Source organism: Gopherus evgoodei, chromosome 1 (genome assembly GCF_007399415.2).
Source record: "Gopherus evgoodei ecotype Sinaloan lineage chromosome 1, rGopEvg1_v1.p, whole genome shotgun sequence".
In the NCBI taxonomy this organism is placed as follows: Eukaryota; Metazoa; Chordata; order Testudines; family Testudinidae; genus Gopherus; species Gopherus evgoodei.
The window spans coordinates 205682318-205704454 of NC_044322.1; the positions used below are offsets into that span (position 1 = coordinate 205682318).

Below are 22137 nucleotides of genomic sequence, written 5' to 3' on the forward strand. Positions count from 1 at the left end.
ACTGTGGCCAGTGGGAGCTGTAGGAGTGACACCTGCAGGTGGGGCAGCTCACAGAGCCGCCTGGCTGCGCCATCGCATAGGAGCAGATGGGGGACATGCTGCTGCTTCTGGGAGCTGCTTGAGGTAAGCACCGCCAGAAGCCTGCACCTCTGACCCCCTCCCATGCCCCAACCCCCTGCCCCAGCCCTGATCCCCCTCCTGCACCCCCAGCTCCTCACTTCCAGCCCCATCCCAAAGCCCACACCCCCATCCGGAGCCCTCACCCCCCATACACCAACCTCCAGCCCAGAGCCCACTCCTGTACCCTGAACTCCTGATTTCTGGCCCCATTCCACAGCCTGCACCCCAGCCCCCAATTTCATGAGCATTTATGGTCCGCCACACAATTTCCATACCCAGATGTGGCCATTGGGCCAAAAAGTTTGCCCACCCCTGCTTTATAAATATCAGTTATGGTGTTTCTGAGAAGGAAAGAACTCAACTTGATTCTCAAATGCATGTTGAATTTCCAGGGCTGAGAGCTGAGAAGAGCACCTTCTTGTAAACGGAGTCACCTTTCAGAACAGAAGCAAAGTTTAATACATGCAGCTTTTTGAGAAGTGGTGAAAGAGGAGTAACCATATTACAGATGCTTATAATAAGTACAAAGTGAAAGGCTGGTTAAAAAAAGATGTAGGTGCACATTTTCAAAAAGGGTCACTGAATTTGGGTGAAAACTGAGGCACTCAACCGTCAGGACCACTTAGGAAGACAAGTTGAACATGTATTCAGTGGGTATCATATGGCGGGCACGGTTTTCTAGACACTGCCAATTTGCCGCTAGCTATTACTGTCTGATGCTCTTGGTCCAAATTGAACTGTTCATCCTCTGTTGTCATTTTCTTTTTCAGATACACTGACAGATAGATGCCAAAAAATGGTGTGCGAATGCGACCAAGAAGCAGCCAAATGTTGGGGCACAGCCTCTTATAACCCACAGTACGTCCTCTGGCCAGATTTTTTATGTGGACAGACTACTCCCACGTGTCATGTTAGTTAGATATTGGGGGACAAGACTAATCTTCTGGGGCCATTTTTCTAATTTCTAACATACTGTAATAAAATTGTTTATCTTTGATCAAGACTGATAGTGGTGTTAGAGAATTTCTGGCAGCCTGAGATGGTGAGGAGGAGAAAAGAATTGGTTAGGCACCTCCTCGATCTTTGGAATTAAGGATCAACCCCTCCATACACCTCCTTAGTTGAAGAGGGTCAAAGACATCTAATAGCGCACCACAGCAACTCCACCCTGCAGTTATAGATAGAAAGAAAAAGTGTCAACAGCAGCTACTGGCATGCTGTCCTTTCACATTGCCTTACATTGAGCACCCATACGTTTTGGAAAGCCTGGGGCCAGGGGTGCTCTATTTGGTTGCCTTTAGTTAATTCCTACTGATGGCTACGCTGTCTATCAAAGCCCCAAAATAGCCCATTCTGGAAGTGCAGAAGTCATACTTTACGTATGGGGGCTGCTGGAGATGGGTAGACAGGCATCCTCATTTTCTCTATCATGGAGGACAAGCTGCCAAAGGGCATGGTCACTTCTCTTTGTAAAGGAACCTGGACTTCTGGCAGGAGCCATGGTCAGGGCAAGAACTGAACATTTATCAGATTTTTGTCTCTCTAAAAGTCCTGACCAACAGTCTCTTTTTTTTGTCATCTCACTTCACACAGCTGAGAACACCTCTGAGAAGAACCTCAGAGGTGGGAAGAGAGTCACATTTTTCTTTTTCTGTTGTAGGGGCAGTAACCATTCATGTTTTCTACCCATAGGCTCATCAAATCCTGGACACACCTGAGTGTATAGCTCCACTGCTTCACATTTTAGGCCCTGATCTGCTTCTGTCCTGTAGAGATCTTAGCTTATCCCACTTTCTCTGCTGTATATGATTGCCTTCAGAAATATTAAATCATGCAGCTGAGATTATAGACAGCATTATTCATGTTAAAGCAATAAATTCCACCTCAAGTAAAAGTTTCTTATTCTACTCTTAGTTGTATCCTTTATATTTTGGGTCTCTATCCCACTTTTGAGTCCTAGAACCAGAGGATGGACATGATGTCAGCTTAATCTCATCATCCAACATGAGGCTGGGTGGAACTGCAATGTGGTAGGTGGCTAGTCATGAAGGTTTTAGCACAGTGTGATAGCCTGCATACCACAAGAGAGACCCAGTTATGTGACTGGAGCCTGCCCAGAGATGAGGGCCTGGGAATTTGTGCCTGAGATGAAAATGTGGTCTCTTTATATGAGAGACCTCTAGGAGCATCAGGGTGCAGTGCATGTATAAAGGATGAGACTTTCAAAAGTGCTCCACATGGGCCTAACTCTGCTTCCATTGAAGTCAATGATGAAATGCCCATTGACTTCAACAGGAGTGAAGTTAGGCCAATGTCCAGTGCTGTTTCCACACAGAATCCCTACTGTGCTCCAGGGAACTCACTTGACCTCAGAGGACAGACTTTAACATGGGAGATCTCCTGGAGCCTCTGAAAAGCCCTTGGCTGAATTACTCCCAGGCTTTGTTGAAGGTTCAAACTCTATCTGGAATGTTTCTGGATCACTGTAAGAGTGTTAATGTTGCCTTTAATTATTTTAGTTTGTTAGAGGCTTGAAATCCCTTTGTTTTCTGCCTAATAAATCCTCTGGATGTGTAAAATCAACCCTCAAGAGTACTTCAATTCCTTTGCCTAGGGTATTGCAAAATGGCTTTTCCTCTGCCCCTACATTCCTTCATTACAAGAGCTCACCATGACAACCAAGTCAACAGAACAAGGTAAACTATACTGGGTGCTGCTGCTAGGTTAGAACATTGACTTTCCTTGATCCCCCGGAAGGAATGCATTCAGGACAAATAATATGAGGGTAGCAGTTAGCAATTGGTGAGATTAAGTATTTCGCTCATCCATCAGTCTCTATTGAAACAGGTGCCAGGTTTTATGCAAGAATTTTGTAGCTGAAAATGCTAGGGCACTACCTTTTAAAACAAGAAACAATGCAAGGAAAGATCCAGGGTGATGTATAAGAAATACACCTATCCTTCCAAGATACATTGTCCAGTTAACCAGGACTGTAGCTAATAATAAGATTAATCTCTTATAAAAGGCTGTTTTGGTCTATGCCAGTGATTCTCAACCAGGGCCCCGGGGCCCCCTGGGGGGCTGTGAGCAGGTTTCAGGGGGTCTGCCAAGCAGGGCAGCATTAGACTTGCTGGGGCCTAAGGCAGAAAGCTGAAGTCCCACTACAGGGGCTGAAGCCTGGGGCCCTGAGCCCTGCCACCTGGGACTGAAGCTGAAGCCTGAGCAATGTAGCTTTGTGGGGGCCCCTGTGGCATGGAGTCCCAGCCAATTGTCCTGCTTGCTACCCCCTAATGCCAGTCCTGGCTTTTATATGCAGAAAAACAGTTGCTGTGACACAGGTGGGCTGTGGAGTTGTTATAGCATGTTGGGGGAAGAAAAAGGTTGAGAACCCCTGGTGCATGCTATATTAGGAAGTTGACCATACTACTGTGTATGCAAAGGCAACAGTAAAGAGTCAGCATGTCCTGAATTGTACTGAAACAAACATTTTTATTTCAGCTATAGACAGCACACATGGATAGCTCAAAAAACTGCCCCTTTTGGTTCACAGAATGTGACAAGTTACGACACACATGGAAGAAACTATTTAGTCTTCTGGTATTTTCTGTAACCATGCCGCTCAAGTTATGCTGTGCAGGAAGGAAGAAAGAACAAGTGAGTGATGCGGATATAATACAACACAGCCAAGTATCCTACAACCACTAAACTGTCATAGGCGTCATAGAAACAAATGGGTTAGTGAAGTCTACCCATTCATGCAGTTTGGAATGCAAAGTCTTGAAGCAAAATGGGCTACCACTTGGGGAGCTATTCCTAGAATCAGACAGAGGACTTAGGCCAGGGGTGGCCAACCTGTGGCTCTGGACCCACATGCGGCTCTTTAGAAGTTAATATGCAGCTCCTTCCATAGGCACCAACTCCAGGGCTGGAGCTACAGGCACCAACTTTCTAATGTGACGGAAGTGGGGGAGGGAGGGAAGCTCACTGCTCAACCTCTGGCTCTGCCACCAGCCCTGCCCCTACTCCACCCCTTCCCGCCCCCTCCCCTCACCCTGCACTGTCCTTGCCTCTCTCTCCCCCACCCCCATCCTCCTGCATGCCAGGAAACAGCTGACCTGGAGGTGCCGGGAGGAGGGGGAGGTGCTGATCCATGGGGCTGCCGGTGGGCAAGAGGTGCTGGGAGCGGTGGGGTAGCTGATGGGGGGCTGCTGACGTATTACTGTGGCTCTTTGGCAATGTACGTTGGTAAATTCTGGCTCTTTCTCTGGCTCAGGTTGGCCACACGGTGGTCAGTCACGGTGGTAATTAATATTCAACAGAGTGGAATGAAACAGCAGTGTGCTGACTGCGAGTCCTTTCTAGGACTGACCATAAGGTGGCAGCACTGCTTTAGAGGAAGAGGTGTGTATGTGTGTGCACGGTTAGAGGAACAGGTATACAAGTGTGTATGGGCGCACATCGCTTTGGGGAAGGTGTGTGTGTGTGTGAGAGAGAGAAAGAGAGAGAGAGCATTGCTTTGAAGGCAGGTGTGTGTGAGTAGCCATGGCCAGATTTCTGAAGTGCTCAGAATCAACAGTTGGCCAGCTTTTCAAAAGAGCTCAGCTCCCATTTGGCCAAATAAATAAGGTTTTCAGAGGTGCTCAGCTCCTATTATGATACTTAGCTAAGCACTTTTGAAAAATCTGGCCACTTCTTTTGTCGCCTAAGCAGGAGTGAGCAGCTTTGAAAATTTGGCCCTCTGTACTGTTGTGATCTTTTGCATGTAAGGTCTAGGGTGAGGGTAAGAACGGTAGTTCAGACTGAAGGGGGCAGGAGAAGGGATTGAAGACAACTCAGTATTTCTGAACGGTCTGTGTCTATTCAACATGTACCTTTGTGTGGGAGTTTGTGGGCAAGCCAATCCTTCCAAGTTTTTTGTAGGTGAATGATGTGCTGTGTCCACACAGACTGTTACATCCAGCGTAGGTTTGTCTGAAAACCAGACACAGACTTAGGGTATGGCTACACTTGAAATTTCAAAGCGCTGCCGCGGCAGCGCTTTAAAGTGTGAGTGTGGTCGGAGTGCCAGCGCTGGGAGAGAGCTCTCCCAGCGCTACACGTAAACCACATCCCTTACGGGTGTAGCTTGCAGCGCTGGGAGCCGCACTCCCAGCGCTGCGGCACTGATTACACCGAGGCTTTACAGCGCTGTATCTTGCAGCGCTCAGGGGGGTGTTTTTTCACACCCCTGAGCGCGAAAGTTGCAGCGCTGTAAAGTGCTAGTGTAGCCAAGGCCATACATCTGTCTTTGTCACTGGATTTCACCAGAACCGTCCAGCTATCCTGTTCCTTGCATGATCCCTGCCCAGTCTGTGACTGCTAAGTGGTTAAACCTGCAGGAATTCTAAAGGTACTTTGGAGTTTGAGCATTGGCCTGCTAAACCTAGGGTTGTGAGTTCAATCCTTAAGGGGCCATTTGGGGATTGGTCCTGCTTTGAGCAGGGGGTTGGACTAGATGATCTCTTGAGGTCCCTTCCAACCCTAATAATAATCTATATGCTCTATCAGATAAAACTGCGGAAGCGCGCGAGTGCCAGCTATCCTGAGGGAAACTTCGGAGGGAACCAGCTACTAGGTGGTTCGATTAGTCTTTCGCTCCTATACCCAGGTCGGACGACTGATTTGCAGGTCAGGACCGCTACGGACCTCCACCAGAGTTTCCTCTGGCTTCGCCCTGCCCAGGCATAGATCACCATATATGCTCTATGTTATCTGTGTTTTATGAGAAGTTCATATTTTTATAGTAACTGATCCGAGAATTCACTGTCTCCTCCATACCTTGGTGAGGTGCTTGTTTTATGCACAGGAGACACTTCCTCAACCGAGGAGTTAGAACTATAATCAGAACCACCAAACCTCCTATACCGACTGCTACAACCCCGATGATTGTTTCAATGGATTCTTCTATGCCAAACAACCCTGGGGAAAGAGGCACAGTGACACAAGACATATTACATGGAGCTATATGCCCATGTAGGATAGTACACAGGCGAAGTTCCTGATTTCTACAGTATCTTGCTGAGGATGTTGCCTACTGTGATACAGATTATATGGATTTCTTGATGGGCAAGAAACTGCAGGTCTCTACAGGAGAGAGAGAGAGTATAGTCCACTGCAGATCATGTGGATTTATTTCAGCATAGGCAGGAAGCAGCAATACACTATAGGGACTGGAGACAGTATATTGCACGCTGATTTCTTTCAGTGCAGGGCTGTAGGCTGTACTATGCTGTGAGGTGATAGTGAATTATGAATCAGGCTGCATTTATAGGGATCTCCCTGTATTCTCCATGTACTTGTAAGGTATGAGCAAACAGTAAAGAATACCTTGCAATATTCTGAGTATTGTAACTTTTCTGCAACTTTCCAAAGGAGATAGCACCAAAGAGGGGTAAGATCTGAAGACATTTGTTTCTCACTGGGACCTGGGGGCAATCACCACCACTTGACTGGTAGGTAGAGATGTGACAGTTCCACATTCTTTGGGATCATTACATCCTGAGGTTCTGGTTCAGAATTCACTGGAACTGAGTATTGGTTGGGGACATAGAAGGTCTCTGATCTGGGGAGGGTGGGAGAATAGAGAAACAGCAAGAGGAAGTGTGTCTTTAGGAAGACCCACTCATCTGTTTAAAATTAAGCATCCTTTGCAGAATAGTGATAGGGTTGTTCCCCATGCTTTAAGATAAGCATCTGTTTGAATGCTTTGCTGAATCAGGGCCTACATGCAGAGGAGGCAGCTTATCAGCAGTGTCACTAGTTTAAAGGCCTTTGCAATGGACCTCTTTTACAACCATGTAAAATGGGACAGAAGGAAAGCAAAGTGCTGGAAGAATTTGTCTGAAAGGACAGTCAGAAGGGAATGGAATAGAGGGAAAGGAATTGCTTAAGAGAGATACAAGAATAAAGGAATTAAAGCGAGTTAAGGCAAACATTAGGCGGAGCTTCAGGAAAAATGTCTTAACATGAAATCTATTACAATGTACAAAAACCTCCCAAGAAAGATGAGGACATGCGAAAACTAGTGTGGGCATAGCCAAGAGAATGTATTATAGGGAACCACCTTGTAGTTTGATACACAGTTTGGCCAAGAGGTGGACTAGTCAACCTAATAGATCTTTTCCATCTCCAAAGCTCTGATTTATTTAGATCAGTTTTAAGAGGAACAAGTTTTGTGGTAAATAATGTCCATTGTGAGTTAGATTTCTCTCAGGGTATGTCTACATTTCGCACTGGATCGATGGGCAGCAATCAATCCAGCGGGGGGTTGATTTATCGCATCTAGTCTAGATGCGATAAATCAATCGCTGAGCACTCTCCTGTCGACTTCAGTCCACCGGAGCGAGACGCGTAGGCGGAGTTGATGGGGGAGGGTCAGCCATTGACTTACCACAGTGAAGACACTGTGGTAAGTAGATCTAAGTACTTCAACTTCAGCTACATTATTCACAAAACTGAAGTTGCGTAACTTAGATTGATTCCCTCCCCTGCAGTGTAGACCAGGCCTCATTTTCTGGTCCCTTTCATTCAAGCATATTGCTGAACTGATGCATTCCACTGCCCCAGAAAGATGGAAAGGCAGCTACATTGGTCATAAAGCACATGTTGTGGGGATGACGTGTTAATGAAGCTATCAAAACAAACAATGTGAGATTTCACCAGACAAAGGCCAATATCTTGTGAGAGGCATACTCTATACTGTCACAGTTATTTTACCTATTAGTATCAGCTCCAGGCCTCCTCTTCCATCTACTAGTGCACAAACCAACTTCAAGGGGCGAAAAAAAAGAACTGAAATGAACACAAAACATTACCCAGTGCTCTTCTGATCCTGAGCTTTGTACCACTCCCCATCACAACCTTCCCACTGGACAGTGTCACCTGGCAGAAATAAATGCCGTGATCGCTGGCTGTCACATTGAGGATAGTCAGGGAGGCATCTCCTTGGGATAAGTTCCCATGTATGAAAACCCTGGAGTAGTTTGTCAAGACAGTCACATTGTTCTCCAGTAGGTCCCTCTGCCCCTTTTCATCCACTTTGTACCACTTCACTGTCAGCTTGCTCAGGGATGGGCCCCAGGGACTGTGAAATTGGCAATTCAGGGCCACAGTTTCGCCCTCTTTGGCTTTCTCCTTGGCTGGAATCTGAGCCACAAATGGATGCCACGGCTCAGGGGTGGTCACCACTAGGGGCAGCACCGCGGTGGGTGCCGTAGCAGGAGAGTTGAGGGTGATGGTTGCATTCTCTTTTGCTGCATCTTCTGCACAAATGAAGACAACTGCACAGAGAGAAAGATGAACGGTTTTGAGGTTAATAGTAGGGTTGCGAGGAACGCCCAGTCAAAAAGGGACCCTGGCATCTCTGGTCCAGTCGGCAATGCAGTGGGGCTAAGGCAGGCTCCCTCCCTGCCCTGGCTCTGCGTGGCTCCCGGAAGCGGCCGACATGTCCCTGTAGCCCCTAGCTGCAGGGACAGCCAGGGAGGGTCTGCATGCTGCCCCCGCCCCGAGTGCTAGCTCTACAGCTCCCATTGGCTGGGAACCGCAGCCAATGGGAGCTGCAGGGGTGACGCCTGCCTGCCCCTGTGCCTACGATCCAGACATATCAGCTGTTTCCGGGAGCCGTGCAGAGCCAGGGCAGGCAGGGAGCCTGCCTTAGCCCCACTCTGCTGCCGACCGGGAGCTGGCTGAGGTAAGCACCACCCAGCTGGAGCCCGCACCCCAAAAACCCTGCCCCAGGTTGCAATTCTCTCCTCCACACTAATTCCCTCCCAGATCCCACACCCCAACCCCTACCCCAGCCCTGAGTCCCCTCCTGGAACCCACACCCCGCACCCCAACCCCCTCTCCCAGCCTGAGCCCCTCCCACATCCAAACTCTCTCCCAGAACTCGCACCCCCTCTTGCACCCCAACCCTCTGCCCCAGCCCTGAGCCTGCTCCCGCACTGCGAACCCCTTGGCTCCAGCTCAGAGTCCCCTTCTGCACCCTGAACCCCTCATTTCTGGCCACACCCTGGAACCTGCACCCCAAGCTGAATCTTTCACCCCCTCCGACACCCCAACCCCCTGCCCAAGCCTGGATCCTCTTCCCGCACCCTGAACTCTTCATTTCTGGCCCCACCCTGGACCTCGGACCCCCAGCTGGAGCCCTCATCCCCTCCTGTACCCCAACCCCCTGCCCTAGCCCAGTGAAAGTGATTGAGAGTAGGGGAGAAGTGAGCAAAAGAGGGGGAGGGGACTCAGGAAAGGGGCAAGGTAGAGGACAGGGCAAGGGTGTTCGGTTTTGTGAGAGTAGGAAGTTGGCAACCCTAGTTAATAGTGGAGCAGTGGGAGCTGCTAGGTACTTAGCACAGCTGAAAAGCAGGTCACTCGCTTAGGTGCCTAGATATGGACTTAGGAGCCTAAGTTTAGGCAACCATTTTTTAAAATCTTGGCCCAATTGTGTGTGAACTGATGGAACCTCCAGCCCAAGTGTCTGTTCAAATGAGTTTAAGGGTGAATGTGAATATTTCCCACAACTCTCGTATTTCCCTCTCATTAACTTTTAAATACATCATCTGCCCAATTTCTACCTGGGAGAACCTGCTTTTTATCCACACTGCCCTCAACTCTAAGTGCACCAGGCAAAGTTGAGGACAGGTCAGAGGTGAGAGGCAACAAAATGACTGAAGATGAGAAATTAAAAGGGAGGGAAGAAGAGAGTTCAACCAGCCAAGAGAGCCTAACAAGGAAGGCTACCGAGCTAAATAATATTAGATAGCTCCTTTATGAGTCATGGCAGGAAGGACAAGGATGGGACCTGCTTTGATATTTGCTCAACAGAAAGGTGATTGATAATCAGCCCATTCACGGTCTCCTTCCTTCAACGGCATGAAGGTTGGAAGTCGACAGTATCCGAGTGTCCCACACTGTTTTGACAGCTGGCATCTTGAAAGACAGAAGAGGTACTCAAGAACACTGCCAACAGACTTTTATCTGTTTATTAGCAAGTCTGTTGACAGTACCCAGGGTTATGTTCAAAACCAGAGAAGAGGCAGCACTACCCTGCTGCTATTTATACGTATAAATAGTAGAGATGCTCTGCAGGGATTTCAAACCGCATTTCCCCGGGCTGCTGCTAATCATAGTATCAATCAGCCAGGAGCTCTGGGACAGCTGAGTGTGCCTCATTTCTGGAAACAAACCTCAGCGCACAAAACAAGAAGAATCTTTTCCCTCTGAAATGCCTAACTGGAACAACTGGATGGAGTGCCAAGCACGAAAACAAAACAGCAATAGAGGGTTTAGAATCCATATTTAAAATATTTTTTATTTTCTTAAAAAGACAGTTCCCATTCCCCCAAGAACCACCTACAGAATGTCATGGAATACAAGACATTATGTGGCGAGGGGCTGATTTTCCATTGCCTTGAGACTGTTGTTGCCATTTACAGAGTGCAGAGTTTGTTAAGAGGATGTCAAATGCTATCATTCTCCTTTGGCAGTATTTGATCCTCATGCTGCCCTCACTGGGCACAGCTGAACATGATGACCCAAGGTGCAAGGCAGAGTAGAATCAAATTTCTAGTCTCCAGGTTACGAGTGATCAATCAGAGTGGCTTCTCCACACACACACACGCACACACGCAAAATCTCTTTTGTGTTTATGTGATGCTGTATGATTGGATATGACCATGACTATTCATAAGAACATAAGAACGGCCGTACCGGGTCAGACCAAAGGTCCATCTAGCCCAGTATCTGTCTACCGACAGTGGCCATGCCAGGTGCCCCAGAGGGAGTGAACTTAACAGGCAATGATCAAGTGATCATTGATATTACCACTTTATACAGATGCAACAAATCTTGGAGAAAGTATGTCATGTAAGGTGTCAATGCAAAAGTTATGATTTGCTAAGTATGATTACCCTGTTTATATGCGTGTATTATCTTTGCATCTGAAGTTATGAATATTAGCTATGCACTGGTAGCTTACACATATGTTGTATTCATGGGTAACACCCACCAGATAAGATTTACATCAAGGCCAGACAGCTATGTGTTGATGGCCGACTAAGGACACTTCACTCTAACAATGGGCCATAGAAGAAACTCATCCCACCCAGTAAGCCTGCCTGTGGATTCCTCAGCAAGAATATGGGCAATAGCTGCCACTGTGAGTAGCCAAGCATGCAAGGACATGTGATATGCTCATGTGGCCCTGGACTCCATCTTGAGCGAGTAACTTTCCACAAACTGGGCTGTGAGCTTTTGGGGGTTTTTTTGAGACAGTAAATTTCCAGGTACCAGGCACGGGATATAAAAGTCCCCTGAGATATCTCCATTTTTCCTCTTTCCTGTCCTGATTCTCTGGATTTACAACTAAAAAGAGTATTTTGAACTATGTACCAAGGACCTTCCAATCTTTTGGAAGTTACCAGAGACTTTACAAGCTAGCAGTGTATATCATCATTGCTACAAACCTGATATAAGAACTTTGCAATTATTTGTATGTATATGATCTAGTAACTGTTACTAACTCTCTTCTTCTTTTATTACTAAACTTTTAGTTTTTAGTTACTAAAGGATTGGCATCAGTGTAGTTATTGGGTAAGATCTGAGTTATATATTGACCTGGCTAAGTGGCTGGTCTCTTAGGATTAGATGAACCCTATGTTTGAGTAAATTGGCTTTCAATAACCACTCATCATAGAGTCCAGCATCTGGGTGGTGAGACTAGGGCTGGAATGCCTAAGGAAACTGCATTTTTTACTTCCTGTTAACCAGTGTGGTGAGACAGACGTTTACTTTTGTTACTGGCTTGGTATAAACTAATGAGAGAACAACCACCAGTTTGGGCTGAGTCTGCCCAATTTCTCAGCAGTTTGTCCTAAATCTGGCATTCTCAGCTGTGACCCACTGAGGCACAATGACAGTTTCTAATTAGAAATATATTAATATTAGAAATTAGAAATATTAATTATTTGTGTTATGGTAGTGACTAGTGAGCCCAGTCATAGGCCCCCATTATGGCAGGTGCTATACAACAGAGAACAAAAAGACGATTCATGCCCTGCACCAAAAACCTTACAGCCTGTGTGTGAGGCAACAGATGGATACAAAGATGGGGAGAGTACAAAGTAGTTGTTTGTAAAAGATCCTAATTGGCTACAAAACCAATGTTAAACAATGTTAAACAGTTACATGGTGCTTACATTCTGAAATGCTTTACAAAATGTGCTGTACAACAGCCAAAACAGTTGCCTGTGAGGTAGCAGTCCACATACTAGAGAACAGCATGGTAGTAGCACAGCATAGAATCATAGGGACCTCAGGAGGTCATCCAGTCCAACCCCCTGCTCAAAGCAGGACTAATCCCTAGATTTTTAGCCCAGTTCCCCAAATGGCCCCCTCAAGGATTTAACTCACAACTCTGGGTTTAGTAGGCCAATGCTCAAACCACTGAGCTATCCTTACCCCCAAGAGAGTGTACCTATTTCCTAGAACTGGAAGGGACCCTGAAGGGTCATTGAGGCCAGCTCCTTACTTTCATTAGCAGGACCAAGTACTGATTTTGCCCCAGCTCCCTTAGTGGCCCCCCTCAAGGATCAAGCTCACAACCATGGGTTTAGTAGGCCAATGCTTAAACCACTGAACTAGTGTCCCCTTGTGATATAGAAGAGGCAGGACTCAGTTGTAATGAATATAAAAGTGATTTTTTTTTTATTGAGGCAACGAGATATATACAGTAGCTGTGATTCTCTCAGGTTCTCTTGCTCCAGATTGGCTAACACACTCTGTGCTGCCTCATGTCACCATGCAAGATGGCTGCTGTGTCACACCCCAGAGGTGGCTGCATTTCTGTGGTGAGTGAGTAATCACTGTACATGCAGTCTGTAAAGCTCTTTAGAATGAAAGCCATTTCAGTTAGTAACAATATTCTTTACTTCCTATTCCTAACAGTGAGAGTTCTCTGTCAAACAGCTGCCCCATTCCACTCCAGAGCTCCATGTCAGTGCTGAGTTAGGCCATATTTTAAGGATTCCTATAAAGCACTTCGGAATTAAGAGGCATTTCAATGGGAAAGATATTCTCCTTCACTTCCTGCCCCAAACTGTTCTGTAATGTTGTTGTGTGTTGTTAAACAGCTGCCACATTCCACCCCAGAGGTGGCTGCATTTCAGTGGCGGATGAAAAAGATTAATATATAGTTAGGTAGGAAAGTTTGTAAAATGTTTAGCAATCTGAAAGGTGTTATTGAAACATAGAACAATGATTATAAATGCAAGTTATCTTCATAGTTTCTGCCATTTTCTGAACCTTGATATACATTTGCTCTGTCAGTATCATAACATCATGAGGGATAGCAATGCCACATGCCAGTGAGTCAGCCATCTTTCCTTGCTTGTAAAAAGCTGCCTTGGGCCATAATCAGAATGCATTGTAATAGGAGGAGTGCCCTAAAATCTCTCAAAATGGTTGCATGTGGTTAAAGTCTGCTGTACCAAGAGTTTATCTCCCAGGATTTCAGAACTATAAATACAGGCATCATCATAGTTATACGTAGGGTCCCATTCTATCCCCACTTCTAGAAGGGGGAAGGAGGTGAAATATATGGTTATAGCTTGGGAAGGCACAGGGAACAGGGGCAAGATACAGCGCTGTAGCTTACACCCCACTTCCTCTCCATAAGCATTCCTCTGGGATCCAGCACCAAGTGTAGGGAGGAGAGCAGAAAAGGTTGGGAGGGATCAGGACAGGAAGCTGGTCATTCCACCCAGTATGCTCCTCCCCACCCACCTAGGGGAAGGGGGGGTCAACAGGAGCAAGTTACCACCCGCCAGGACTGGTTCAAGGGGCTCGTTATTGGGAGCGGGGATGACTGAATGGTGCTATTTAAAAATCAAACCACCTTCCAGGGCTAATTAGATCTGTGGAATGTATTGGATTTTAAGATATTTTAAAAGTAAAATGTGTTTGTATTTTGCTGTGATTTATAATATAGATAAAGGATGAAGACTCTCCAATTGGCTGCAGTTCCACTGCTTAATATTGAATATCTTTGTGTATATTTTGGTCTTTCTGACAATAATTTGGGGCTCCTTGAAGATTGTGGTGGGGGGTACAAATATCCCCGTTGCCTCCCCAGTAGCACCAGGCCTGCTGCAAACAGAGTCTGCAGTAACATGTGCAAGGGACTTGTGTATGAAGGTGGCTTTGGAGAGTGAAGTTGGAGAGAGGACAGCTACAGTCTGGGAAGTGCTGAAGAGCAGGAGTTCCTGGAGCTCTCTCTACTATCTCGCTCTACTATCCCTGCCTGCCCACTTCCCCCAAAAAAACATATGATTGAGAGGGAACTCCCTAGGGGAGAAAGCAGCAGGTAGCCCAGCTGCTGAAAAGATACCCTTCAGTAGCTGAGGGGTCAAGGAGAAATGTAAAGAGCCTTGTACAATTAGGTCCTTCAGGGTGCGTCTACACTGCATCTAGATGTGAGCCTTCCAATCCCACTCCAGGGACTTTTTGTCCTATAACTACAGAGGTGTTAATTGACCCCTTCACCTTGAATGGTCCTTTAGAACATGTGCTAACTACATATGCTAAACTATCTGCTCCACCTTGTCCTTAGCTGTGACACTCTGAGTACCTTTCCCAGACCTGAGGAAGAGCTCTGGCCTTGGCTACACTGGCGCTTTACAGCGCTGCAACTTTCTTGCTCAGGGGTGTGAAAAAACACCCCCCTGAGCGCATCAAGTTACAGTGCTGTAAAGCACCAGTGTAAACAGTGCCCCAGCTCTGGGAGCGTGGCTCCCAGCGCTGTAAGCTAATCCCCTCGGGGAGATGGAGTACCGGCAGTGCTGGGAGAGCTCTCTCTCAGTGCTGGTGCCACAACCACACTTGCACGTTGGAGTTTCGAGAGTAGCCAAGCCCTCTGTATAAACACAAAAGCTTGTCTCTCTCACCAAAAGAAGTTGGCCCAGTAAAAGATATAACTGCATCCGCCTTGTCTCACTAATGAACTGTTGCTTTAAGAGTGGTGAGCACCTCTGCATGCCGGCTTTCAGGAGACATCCGAATTGTTTTGTCATTAAATAGCCATTCTTTCTTCCTATCTATTTGGAGTATCCTACTCTTAGGGCAAATCTACACACAAACCGATGCAGCTGCACCACTGTAGCACTTTGATGAGGATGCTCTAAGCCAACAGGAGAGCTCTCCCGAGAGGTGGCAGCTATGTCAGCAGGAGAAGCTCTCCCACTGAAATAGCGCTGTCTACACAGGGGGCTAGGTCAATATAATTACGTCGCTCAGGAGTGTGGATTTTTCACACCCGAGTGACATTGTTATACTGATATGGGTCTCAAGTGCAGACCAGACCTTATTTCATATGTCCATCTGCAGTATGATTACTGTCTATTTTCCATTTACGGAGTAAGAAGGTACCATTTTTACATTGGCACTTTTCTGATCATAACTGCACATTAATTGTGTTTTCTAACATCATCCCTGTTCACCATGACTTTTACTTCCACCTTGATATAACTGACCTTGTCATCTGTTGTGATCCTATATCTTTGTCTCAATATACATCACTGAGATTGCAATTAATCACTAAGAATCAGAACCCAAAAGAGTGGTCTGTATCTTCTAGTGCCAGCTGTGTTTTGGATCGTCACTGTGAAGGTCACAGCACAGACTTTTTTTTTTCCATGTTGCGCAACTGGGAAGTGACTAGTTCATTGATATTTAAATAGACGATGCCCTTATGTTGGCATCCAGGAATATTTCTTGCCAAATGCTTTGTTGACTCTGCCACTAAGCTTTTTTTATTCCATTCTTTTCATTAGTATAGAGATGAGTATCTCCACCTGTCATGTGGAAGTCAGGTCTGATTCCCCGATAGGGACAAGCTCTGTGTTTTTTTGCTTTTAAGATACTTAAAATTAGGCTGACCAATGCACTGGGAAATATAGTGCAGGGGACAATCCTCTCGGGCCAGGAGTAATGCATTAGGGAATCTATAAGTAATTTTAATATAAAGCTGAGATTTTCGTATCTAGGGCCGGGTCCTGAGGAGCACACAAGGCAGGTTAAAGGGGGTGGGGTGGCTCAAAGATGAAATAAAGTTTACTTTTGCGCTACCCCAAACTCTACTCCCTGGAGCAGTGGTCCCCAACCTTTTTGTGGCCAGTAGCACATTCATGTTTTCAGAAGAGTGTGGCAGGCACCAACAATTTTTCAAGGCTTATTTTGTATTTGTACATTAAATAATACGAAAAACATCATATTTAATATTCTGCCCATTCTGGGTTGAAATAATAGGGACGTCGTCTCTTATTTGAACCACTCATTTTGGGGCAAAATGTTAAAAAAATAATAAATTGCAAAGCACAAGAAAGCAGCAGTATCAGTGCAGGAAGAATACTCACATACAGGGCTGGTTCCAGGCACCAGTGGAGCAAGCAGGTGCCTGTGTCAGCACATGCTACGGGGCAGCATTCGGTCCATTCTGCAGAGGCGGAGCATTTTTGTTTGTTTGTTTGTTCTTTTTTGGCAGCAGTTCTGGGCAGTGCAGGGAGAAGCCTGAGAGAAGCTGCGCAGCCTGCAACCATGGAGTACTCTGTCCCTAGCAGGCAGGGGGCCCTGGCATCTCTCCTCTGCTGGGCACTAGGCGGGCCCTGCACCTGCCGGGGACAGAGAAAACCAGCACCTGCAGCCCTGGAGTTCTCTGTGCCTGGCAGGCGCGGGGCTGCGGCTTCTCTGCAGCCTCGGAGTTCTCTGTGCCCGGCAGGCGTGGGGCTGCGGCTTCTCTTCTTGAAGCTGGAAAGAAGCTGCAGCCCCATGCCTGCCGAGGACAGAGAACACCGGCGCCCGCAGCCCTGGAGTTCTCTGTCCCCGGCAACCACAGGGCCATGGCTTCTTTCCCCTGCTGAGCACTAGGTAGGTGCACGTAAATGCTCTGGCGGGCGCCATCGTGCCCGCAGGCACCATGTTGGGGACCACTGCCCTGGAATAAATCCGAGCAGCCTATGGACGTCTTTAACTTACGCCAGATGCAAACAACCTCAAGGAACTAAAATGGTAGCTGGAGATTGGCACAGGGTATAGGTCTCCTGGTCATGCCCCCATTCCTTTGGCCATACCTACTAAGTGGACATTTGGGAGGGGAGTGGCAAAAACTCATTATGCCAGGTCTCCACCATCAGAGAATTCCCCTACACTACAGCAACTGGTTATGCTGACTTTACAGCTGGGATCTGCCAGCAATCCAGTGCAATACCGTCGCATCACATTCCAGGAACTGACCTCTAAATTCTATAATTAAGTGATAAATGACTGTATATACCTCTGCTTAATTTATGAGAATTTTTAGCTGAGGTTGGCTTTGGAAAATTAATATTCATGACTGTTCTGCGAACACACTGGATAGCTAATATGTCAGAAAAACAAACAAGTCATAAAGCTTCTACTAATGAAGGTACATACTCAGCCTTCTTGAGAACTAATGGAAATGGAAAGATACATTTCCTCTTTGGGATTAAATGCAAAAAAAATGCCTATGAGGTAAATAGGAGTGGATCTATAAACAAGAATGTGTTTTTTTCAATGCAAAATCCAGTACTGAATTTGACCCCAAAGTTCCTTCTGTATCCTGAGAAGTCTTTAGGGGAGAATGGCTTAAAAAAAAAAAAGCCTCACAAACCAAATTTCAGAAATAAGCCAAACTCATCCAGATTAAGGAAGATGTTTAAGCAGATCAGCACTTACCCATCCACAAGGAGAACAGGAGAAGAGGCACTGTGTAGACGTAGAATTTCCCAGCTTGCTGTTTCATAGCTGTTGAAGTATATAGTCAATTTGCCCTAGCCTGTGTCTCAGATCGTATGGGCAAAAAAAATCTCTGCTGTTGCAACAGGAGTTCGCATTCTGACCAGTGAAAGTCACACTTTCTAAAGTTACCACAGCTTCAAGTTTGCAGCATGCTACCTGGCTGACTGCCACATTTTAACTTGTTATAGTGGCTTCCATGCTGTCGCAATAGGGGGGTGGGAGACACAACTATTATTCTCTTTATTGCTTTGGACTTGTGTACACCAGCACCGGAACCTGGAGCTGATGAGTGCTTATTCAGTAGAGGGTTTCTTATCTGTTGAGCCCCTAATGGATTTCTTGGCAGCTGGGCCTCCATAATTCCTATTGTTTTTATTGGGAGTTGTGACTACTCAGTGCCTCTGAAAATCTGGCCATATGTGCTGCGCCTGTGATGAAAATATATCCCCCCAAAGTATTTTTTTTCAGTGTAGTAGAAATCCTGATTAACCAAAGGTTGGTTAGTGTTAACTGTTGGTTAACTGAAGCTTGGTTATGGGTTATATCCCCTGAGAATGGGGAGGGGGGTTGAAAATAGCAGACCTGTCTGCAAAGCTGACTAGGGTACTGTCTTGTTGTTTGTGGAAAGTAAAGCCAGGCTTTCACACAGGAACTGGTCCAACACTATTTTATGGGAAGAACTCCAGTTAGGGTGACCAGATGTCCCGATTTTAAAGGGACAGTCCTGATTTTTGGGTCTTTTTCTTATATAGGCTCCTATTACCCCCCCACCCCGTCCCGATTTTTCAAACTTGCTGTCTGGTCACCCTAACTCCAATAGCCAGCTCCACATTCTGCAACAGCTCACTCAGTACTCACTGATCCTGCTGGCAGTGTTATAGCTGCATGGTGGACACACCATGCCAGCTGCCTGGCTGGCAGCTCTTCCCTGAGCTCTTGGATTGCGGACCCAGTGAGGCTTTCTTGAAGCCCACTGGCTATTTTTCCTATTTCTGCAATGATAGCTGAAGATTTTGGCTATTCCTCAATATCCTTCACATGAATGGGAACGTACTGTTATGGTCTGGTGAAGATTCTGTTCCACATCCATTTAAAAGTTTCCAGTAAGGGAGCCTGAGTATTTTTTTTGTAGTAGAAGGGTACAAAAAGATTGAGGAAGAAAGCTGTAGTGCTATTGAATTGTATTGCTATTATTATAGGCCTGTTTCTTAAACACTCCTGTTGACTATTCTAGTGGTATCATTTTTAAGACAATGACACCCAAACTCTCACATACTCATTCCCCTAACTCCACATCATATCCTAGTTCCTGGCTTCCCAAATCTGGTGACCCGATACTATGTAGGAGGTTACAGGTTTAAGAGTGATTGCTTACTTGCTTTAATTTTGGGCTGTGCTCATAGGTGCTGGAAGCAGGGGTGCTGGGGGTGCTACTGCACCCCGAGGTTTGAAGTGGTTCCCCTCATATACAGGGTGTAAAGTTTGGTTCAATGGCTCTCAACACCTCCACTATAAAAATTGTTCCAGCACCTCTGGTTGTGCCCAGATACTATGCTGATATTTAGACAGATGGATGATGGCTCCAAAAGGTTCCCTGCAAGTGTTTTCAAAGAGCTGAAAAAGGCAACATTTTCTTTCATGATTTAAGCTTCTAAACATAATTGTGAAATCTTCATTTTGCAGCTTTGTTGTCAGTACAGGGTCCATCCGGATATGTTCTTTTATCTCAGTGTTTCTCTGGGGAAACCCAAGAGCCCTGAGGAGGAATTACAGCACTGGATTGTCTGGTGTCCTAGAACTAGAGAGGACTGCAACTCTATAACACTGCCTATTGCTGTACAAGGGGGCCCTTAGGTTTCCAAGCACTGGTGCAGCACAGAAGATTTGTCCCTTTTGACAAATAATCATTTGGAACTGGAAGGAGTGGAAGTCCACACTGACGTTTTAAAACTGGAGGCCTGTATTTCTGCAATGGGGCTCTGCATGATGCTGTATGATGAGCAAAAGGAAATATTGTCTGGGATCCTAGAAATGCATTTGCCACAGAAAAATGTGGAATTTACCTTTTACAGAGACGCTTTAATTTTTACATTTTGTGAAAAAATAAAAACGTATACAATAGAACCCCCATTTATCCAAGCCTCCAATATCCAGCTCTCCATATTAACTGAACCACCAGCCGCCTAGGACTGATAGCAGCAAGGGCTCGGATGGTCAGCCCCCACACGGTGAAGGCTTGGGCGGTCAGCTGGAGCCCAGCTGCTGTCAGACCTTGACGGTTGTTCGGTTAATATGTATAATGAAGGCTTGGAAAAATGTGGTTCTAATGTATATCAATAAAACTTTGTGTTCAACTGATACCTATATATATTGTGGTCAGGGAAACTAAAGTTCAGCATTTAATTTTAATCACAAAAAAACATGGATTTCTATGGTTTTTTATCAGAGATTTTTTTTTTTCCCACAGAAAACTAGGAATCCTGATGATCATATAAAGGAGTTAAACACCAAATTTGAGGAAGTGGTACTGAGACATAAAAACCTTGTGTGTGCCCTGAAGGAGTAGTCCATGCTGAATCATTATTGCACTGTTGTTGTTTATGCTTACCTTATCCTGTATTCATATTTTGTTTGTGCATCTCCCAATAAATTTGTTACTCCTGAGAAAAAAGATGTACCAGCAATTTCTAAACCTGAGAACAAGGAATTGATCAGCTGTTGCTAAATCTCATGATTTTATTATGAGTCTTGTGATATTTGGTGTTTTTTTCTTAAAGCACCAGTGCCTGCACCCCTCCTGGGCTGTGCCTTGGGGGTTGGGTGGGGAGAGGGGCTGTATTGGGAGGGTGAAGTCTGAGGGGGTTGTGCCCTGTGGGGGTGGGGTTAATTAAAGCGAGGCAAGTGCAAAGTACATGTGTAAACCTTTTGCCACTACTTGCTTACACAAATAATCAAGGAAACAAAATGGCTGCCGAGCTTGGCTGGGCAGGGGAGGGCGGAACACGGAGTGGCTGCTAACGGCTGCTAGAGGGAGCCACGCACGTGCACCAGGTGTTTGTGGGGAGTTGGCAGGAGCAGCCCTGCTCATTGCCGAGAGACGGCACCTACGTACAGGCTGTAGGTGGGAGACTTGTGTTCTGGCAGGACTGGCCTTTGGGCCCAAGATTGAAGCTAGAGGGAATGGAACCTGCCAAGACTCCTCTGAGCCCCCAACAGGTAACAGGACTATTGCCTTCCATAAGCCAGGATGGGGGTTGTGGACCCTGGGGCAGAGAAGTCACAGAGGAGAAGACCCACAGTACTCGCCATGCATCTCCCTATCAAATCCCAGTCTCCCAGACCCATTGTATCCCATTCTGCCCATAACCACACACCGGCCTCACCCTATGACTCATCGTATCCCACACCTCCCTCGCCACGGCATCTCAGTTCTTGACCACTGGCCACTGCAACTGGACATGCCTCTGACCTGAAACACCTAGGCCCCCTGCATGGTCTGCTGTGTTTCAAGCCCCCCTGATTCACCAGGTCCTGAATGACTACATGTCTGATACATTGCTCTCCATTGCCCACAATTGGAGGCATCTCTGCCCCCTGCAATTTCTCATTGACCCATTGGTCACTGAGTTGGAATTTTTCCTCTCTGCCACGCTGCTCAATTTGTGTTTATAATGTAGGGATTTAAAAGGCATGTATTTTCAAATGTGCCCACTAATGTTGGGTCCCTCTGTGGGCATCCAGCTTGAACCTCTGCTGGCCTGATTTTCAGAGATGCTGAGCACTCCACGGTTCCAACAGAAATCAGTTGGAATTGTCTCCAGAGGGGTCCCCAAAATTGACTGCCTGAAATTATGGAAATTTTGGTCTTTATTGATAAGAATACTGATTAGACACACCTATATTAAGAATATGCCTTACCTGAGTTAATACTAACACATTCAGCTGGAACTGAAAGTACTAAAAATCTAACCTACTTTTCATTATGCTGTTTGCGTTCTTTGTTTATTTTACTGACCTCAGATAGTGAAAAGAAGCTGGTTTTCTTTTTTTGCTATGTATTTACATATTTTATTACTTAACAATGAGTGAAGCGAACAATTAACTACAGTTTGTACAGCACCTAGCACAGTGGGGTCTCGGCCCTATGACGGGGGCTCCTAAGTGCTAGTGCAA

At 46.2% G+C, this 22137-nt stretch overlaps 2 protein-coding genes and 1 long non-coding RNA gene across 6 annotated transcripts in view; 2 read left to right on the forward strand and 1 right to left on the reverse strand.

The window, feature by feature from the left end:
* The window catches only part of LOC115634957 (phospholipase A2-like), a 36624-nt gene extending 33925 nt beyond the window's left edge, over positions 1-2699 (forward strand). Inside the window, exon 4 of the mRNA XM_030533060.1 lies at positions 891-2699. Coding sequence (XP_030388920.1) covers positions 891-1039 — 149 coding nt within the window. The 3' untranslated portion in view covers positions 1040-2699. The remainder of the gene's footprint in view (positions 1-890) is intronic.
* Positions 2700-3621: 922 nt separating this feature from the next.
* On the reverse strand, positions 3622-18006 carry LOC115646609. 4 transcript variants are annotated; one of them, XR_003999080.1, is made up of 4 exons: positions 17902-18006; positions 16563-16642; positions 7974-8438; positions 3622-3749 (listed from the first exon to the last, which is right to left on the reverse strand). XR_003999080.1 is itself a non-coding variant. In XM_030552633.1 (4 exons), the coding sequence occupies exons 1-4, from the start codon at positions 17966-17968 to the stop codon at positions 3745-3747; spliced, it is 678 nt and encodes a 225-aa protein (XP_030408493.1). In that variant the 5' UTR covers positions 17969-18006; the 3' UTR covers positions 3622-3744. The 4 variants fall into 4 exon arrangements, 2 of the variants coding, with proteins under 2 accessions (XP_030408493.1, XP_030408505.1); XM_030552633.1 differs by lacking the exon at positions 16563-16642 and adding an exon at positions 5938-6078; XR_003999076.1 differs by lacking the exon at positions 16563-16642 and having other exon boundaries at positions 7876-8438.
* LOC115646624 lies at positions 8779-20585 on the forward strand. Its single transcript, XR_003999084.1, has 3 exons — positions 8779-8848; positions 12918-13001; positions 20432-20585. It is a non-coding gene; the product is annotated as an uncharacterized LOC115646624 (long non-coding RNA).
* The last annotated feature ends 1552 nt before the right edge of the window (positions 20586-22137 follow it).

Coding starts and splice junctions, on each gene's coding strand:
- LOC115646609 (XM_030552633.1), bottom strand. CDS start 17,968: ATGAAACAGCAAGCTGGGAAATTCTACGTCTACACAGTGCCTCTTCTC. Junction 8,439..17,901: donor CCTGTTCTCCTTGTGGATGG/GTAAGTGCTGAT, acceptor CTCTCTGTGCAG/TTGTCTTCATTTGTGCAGAA. Junction 6,079..7,973: donor CAGGATCAGAAGAGCACTGG/GTAATGTTTTGT, acceptor CTCTTTCCCCAG/GGTTGTTTGGCATAGAAGAA.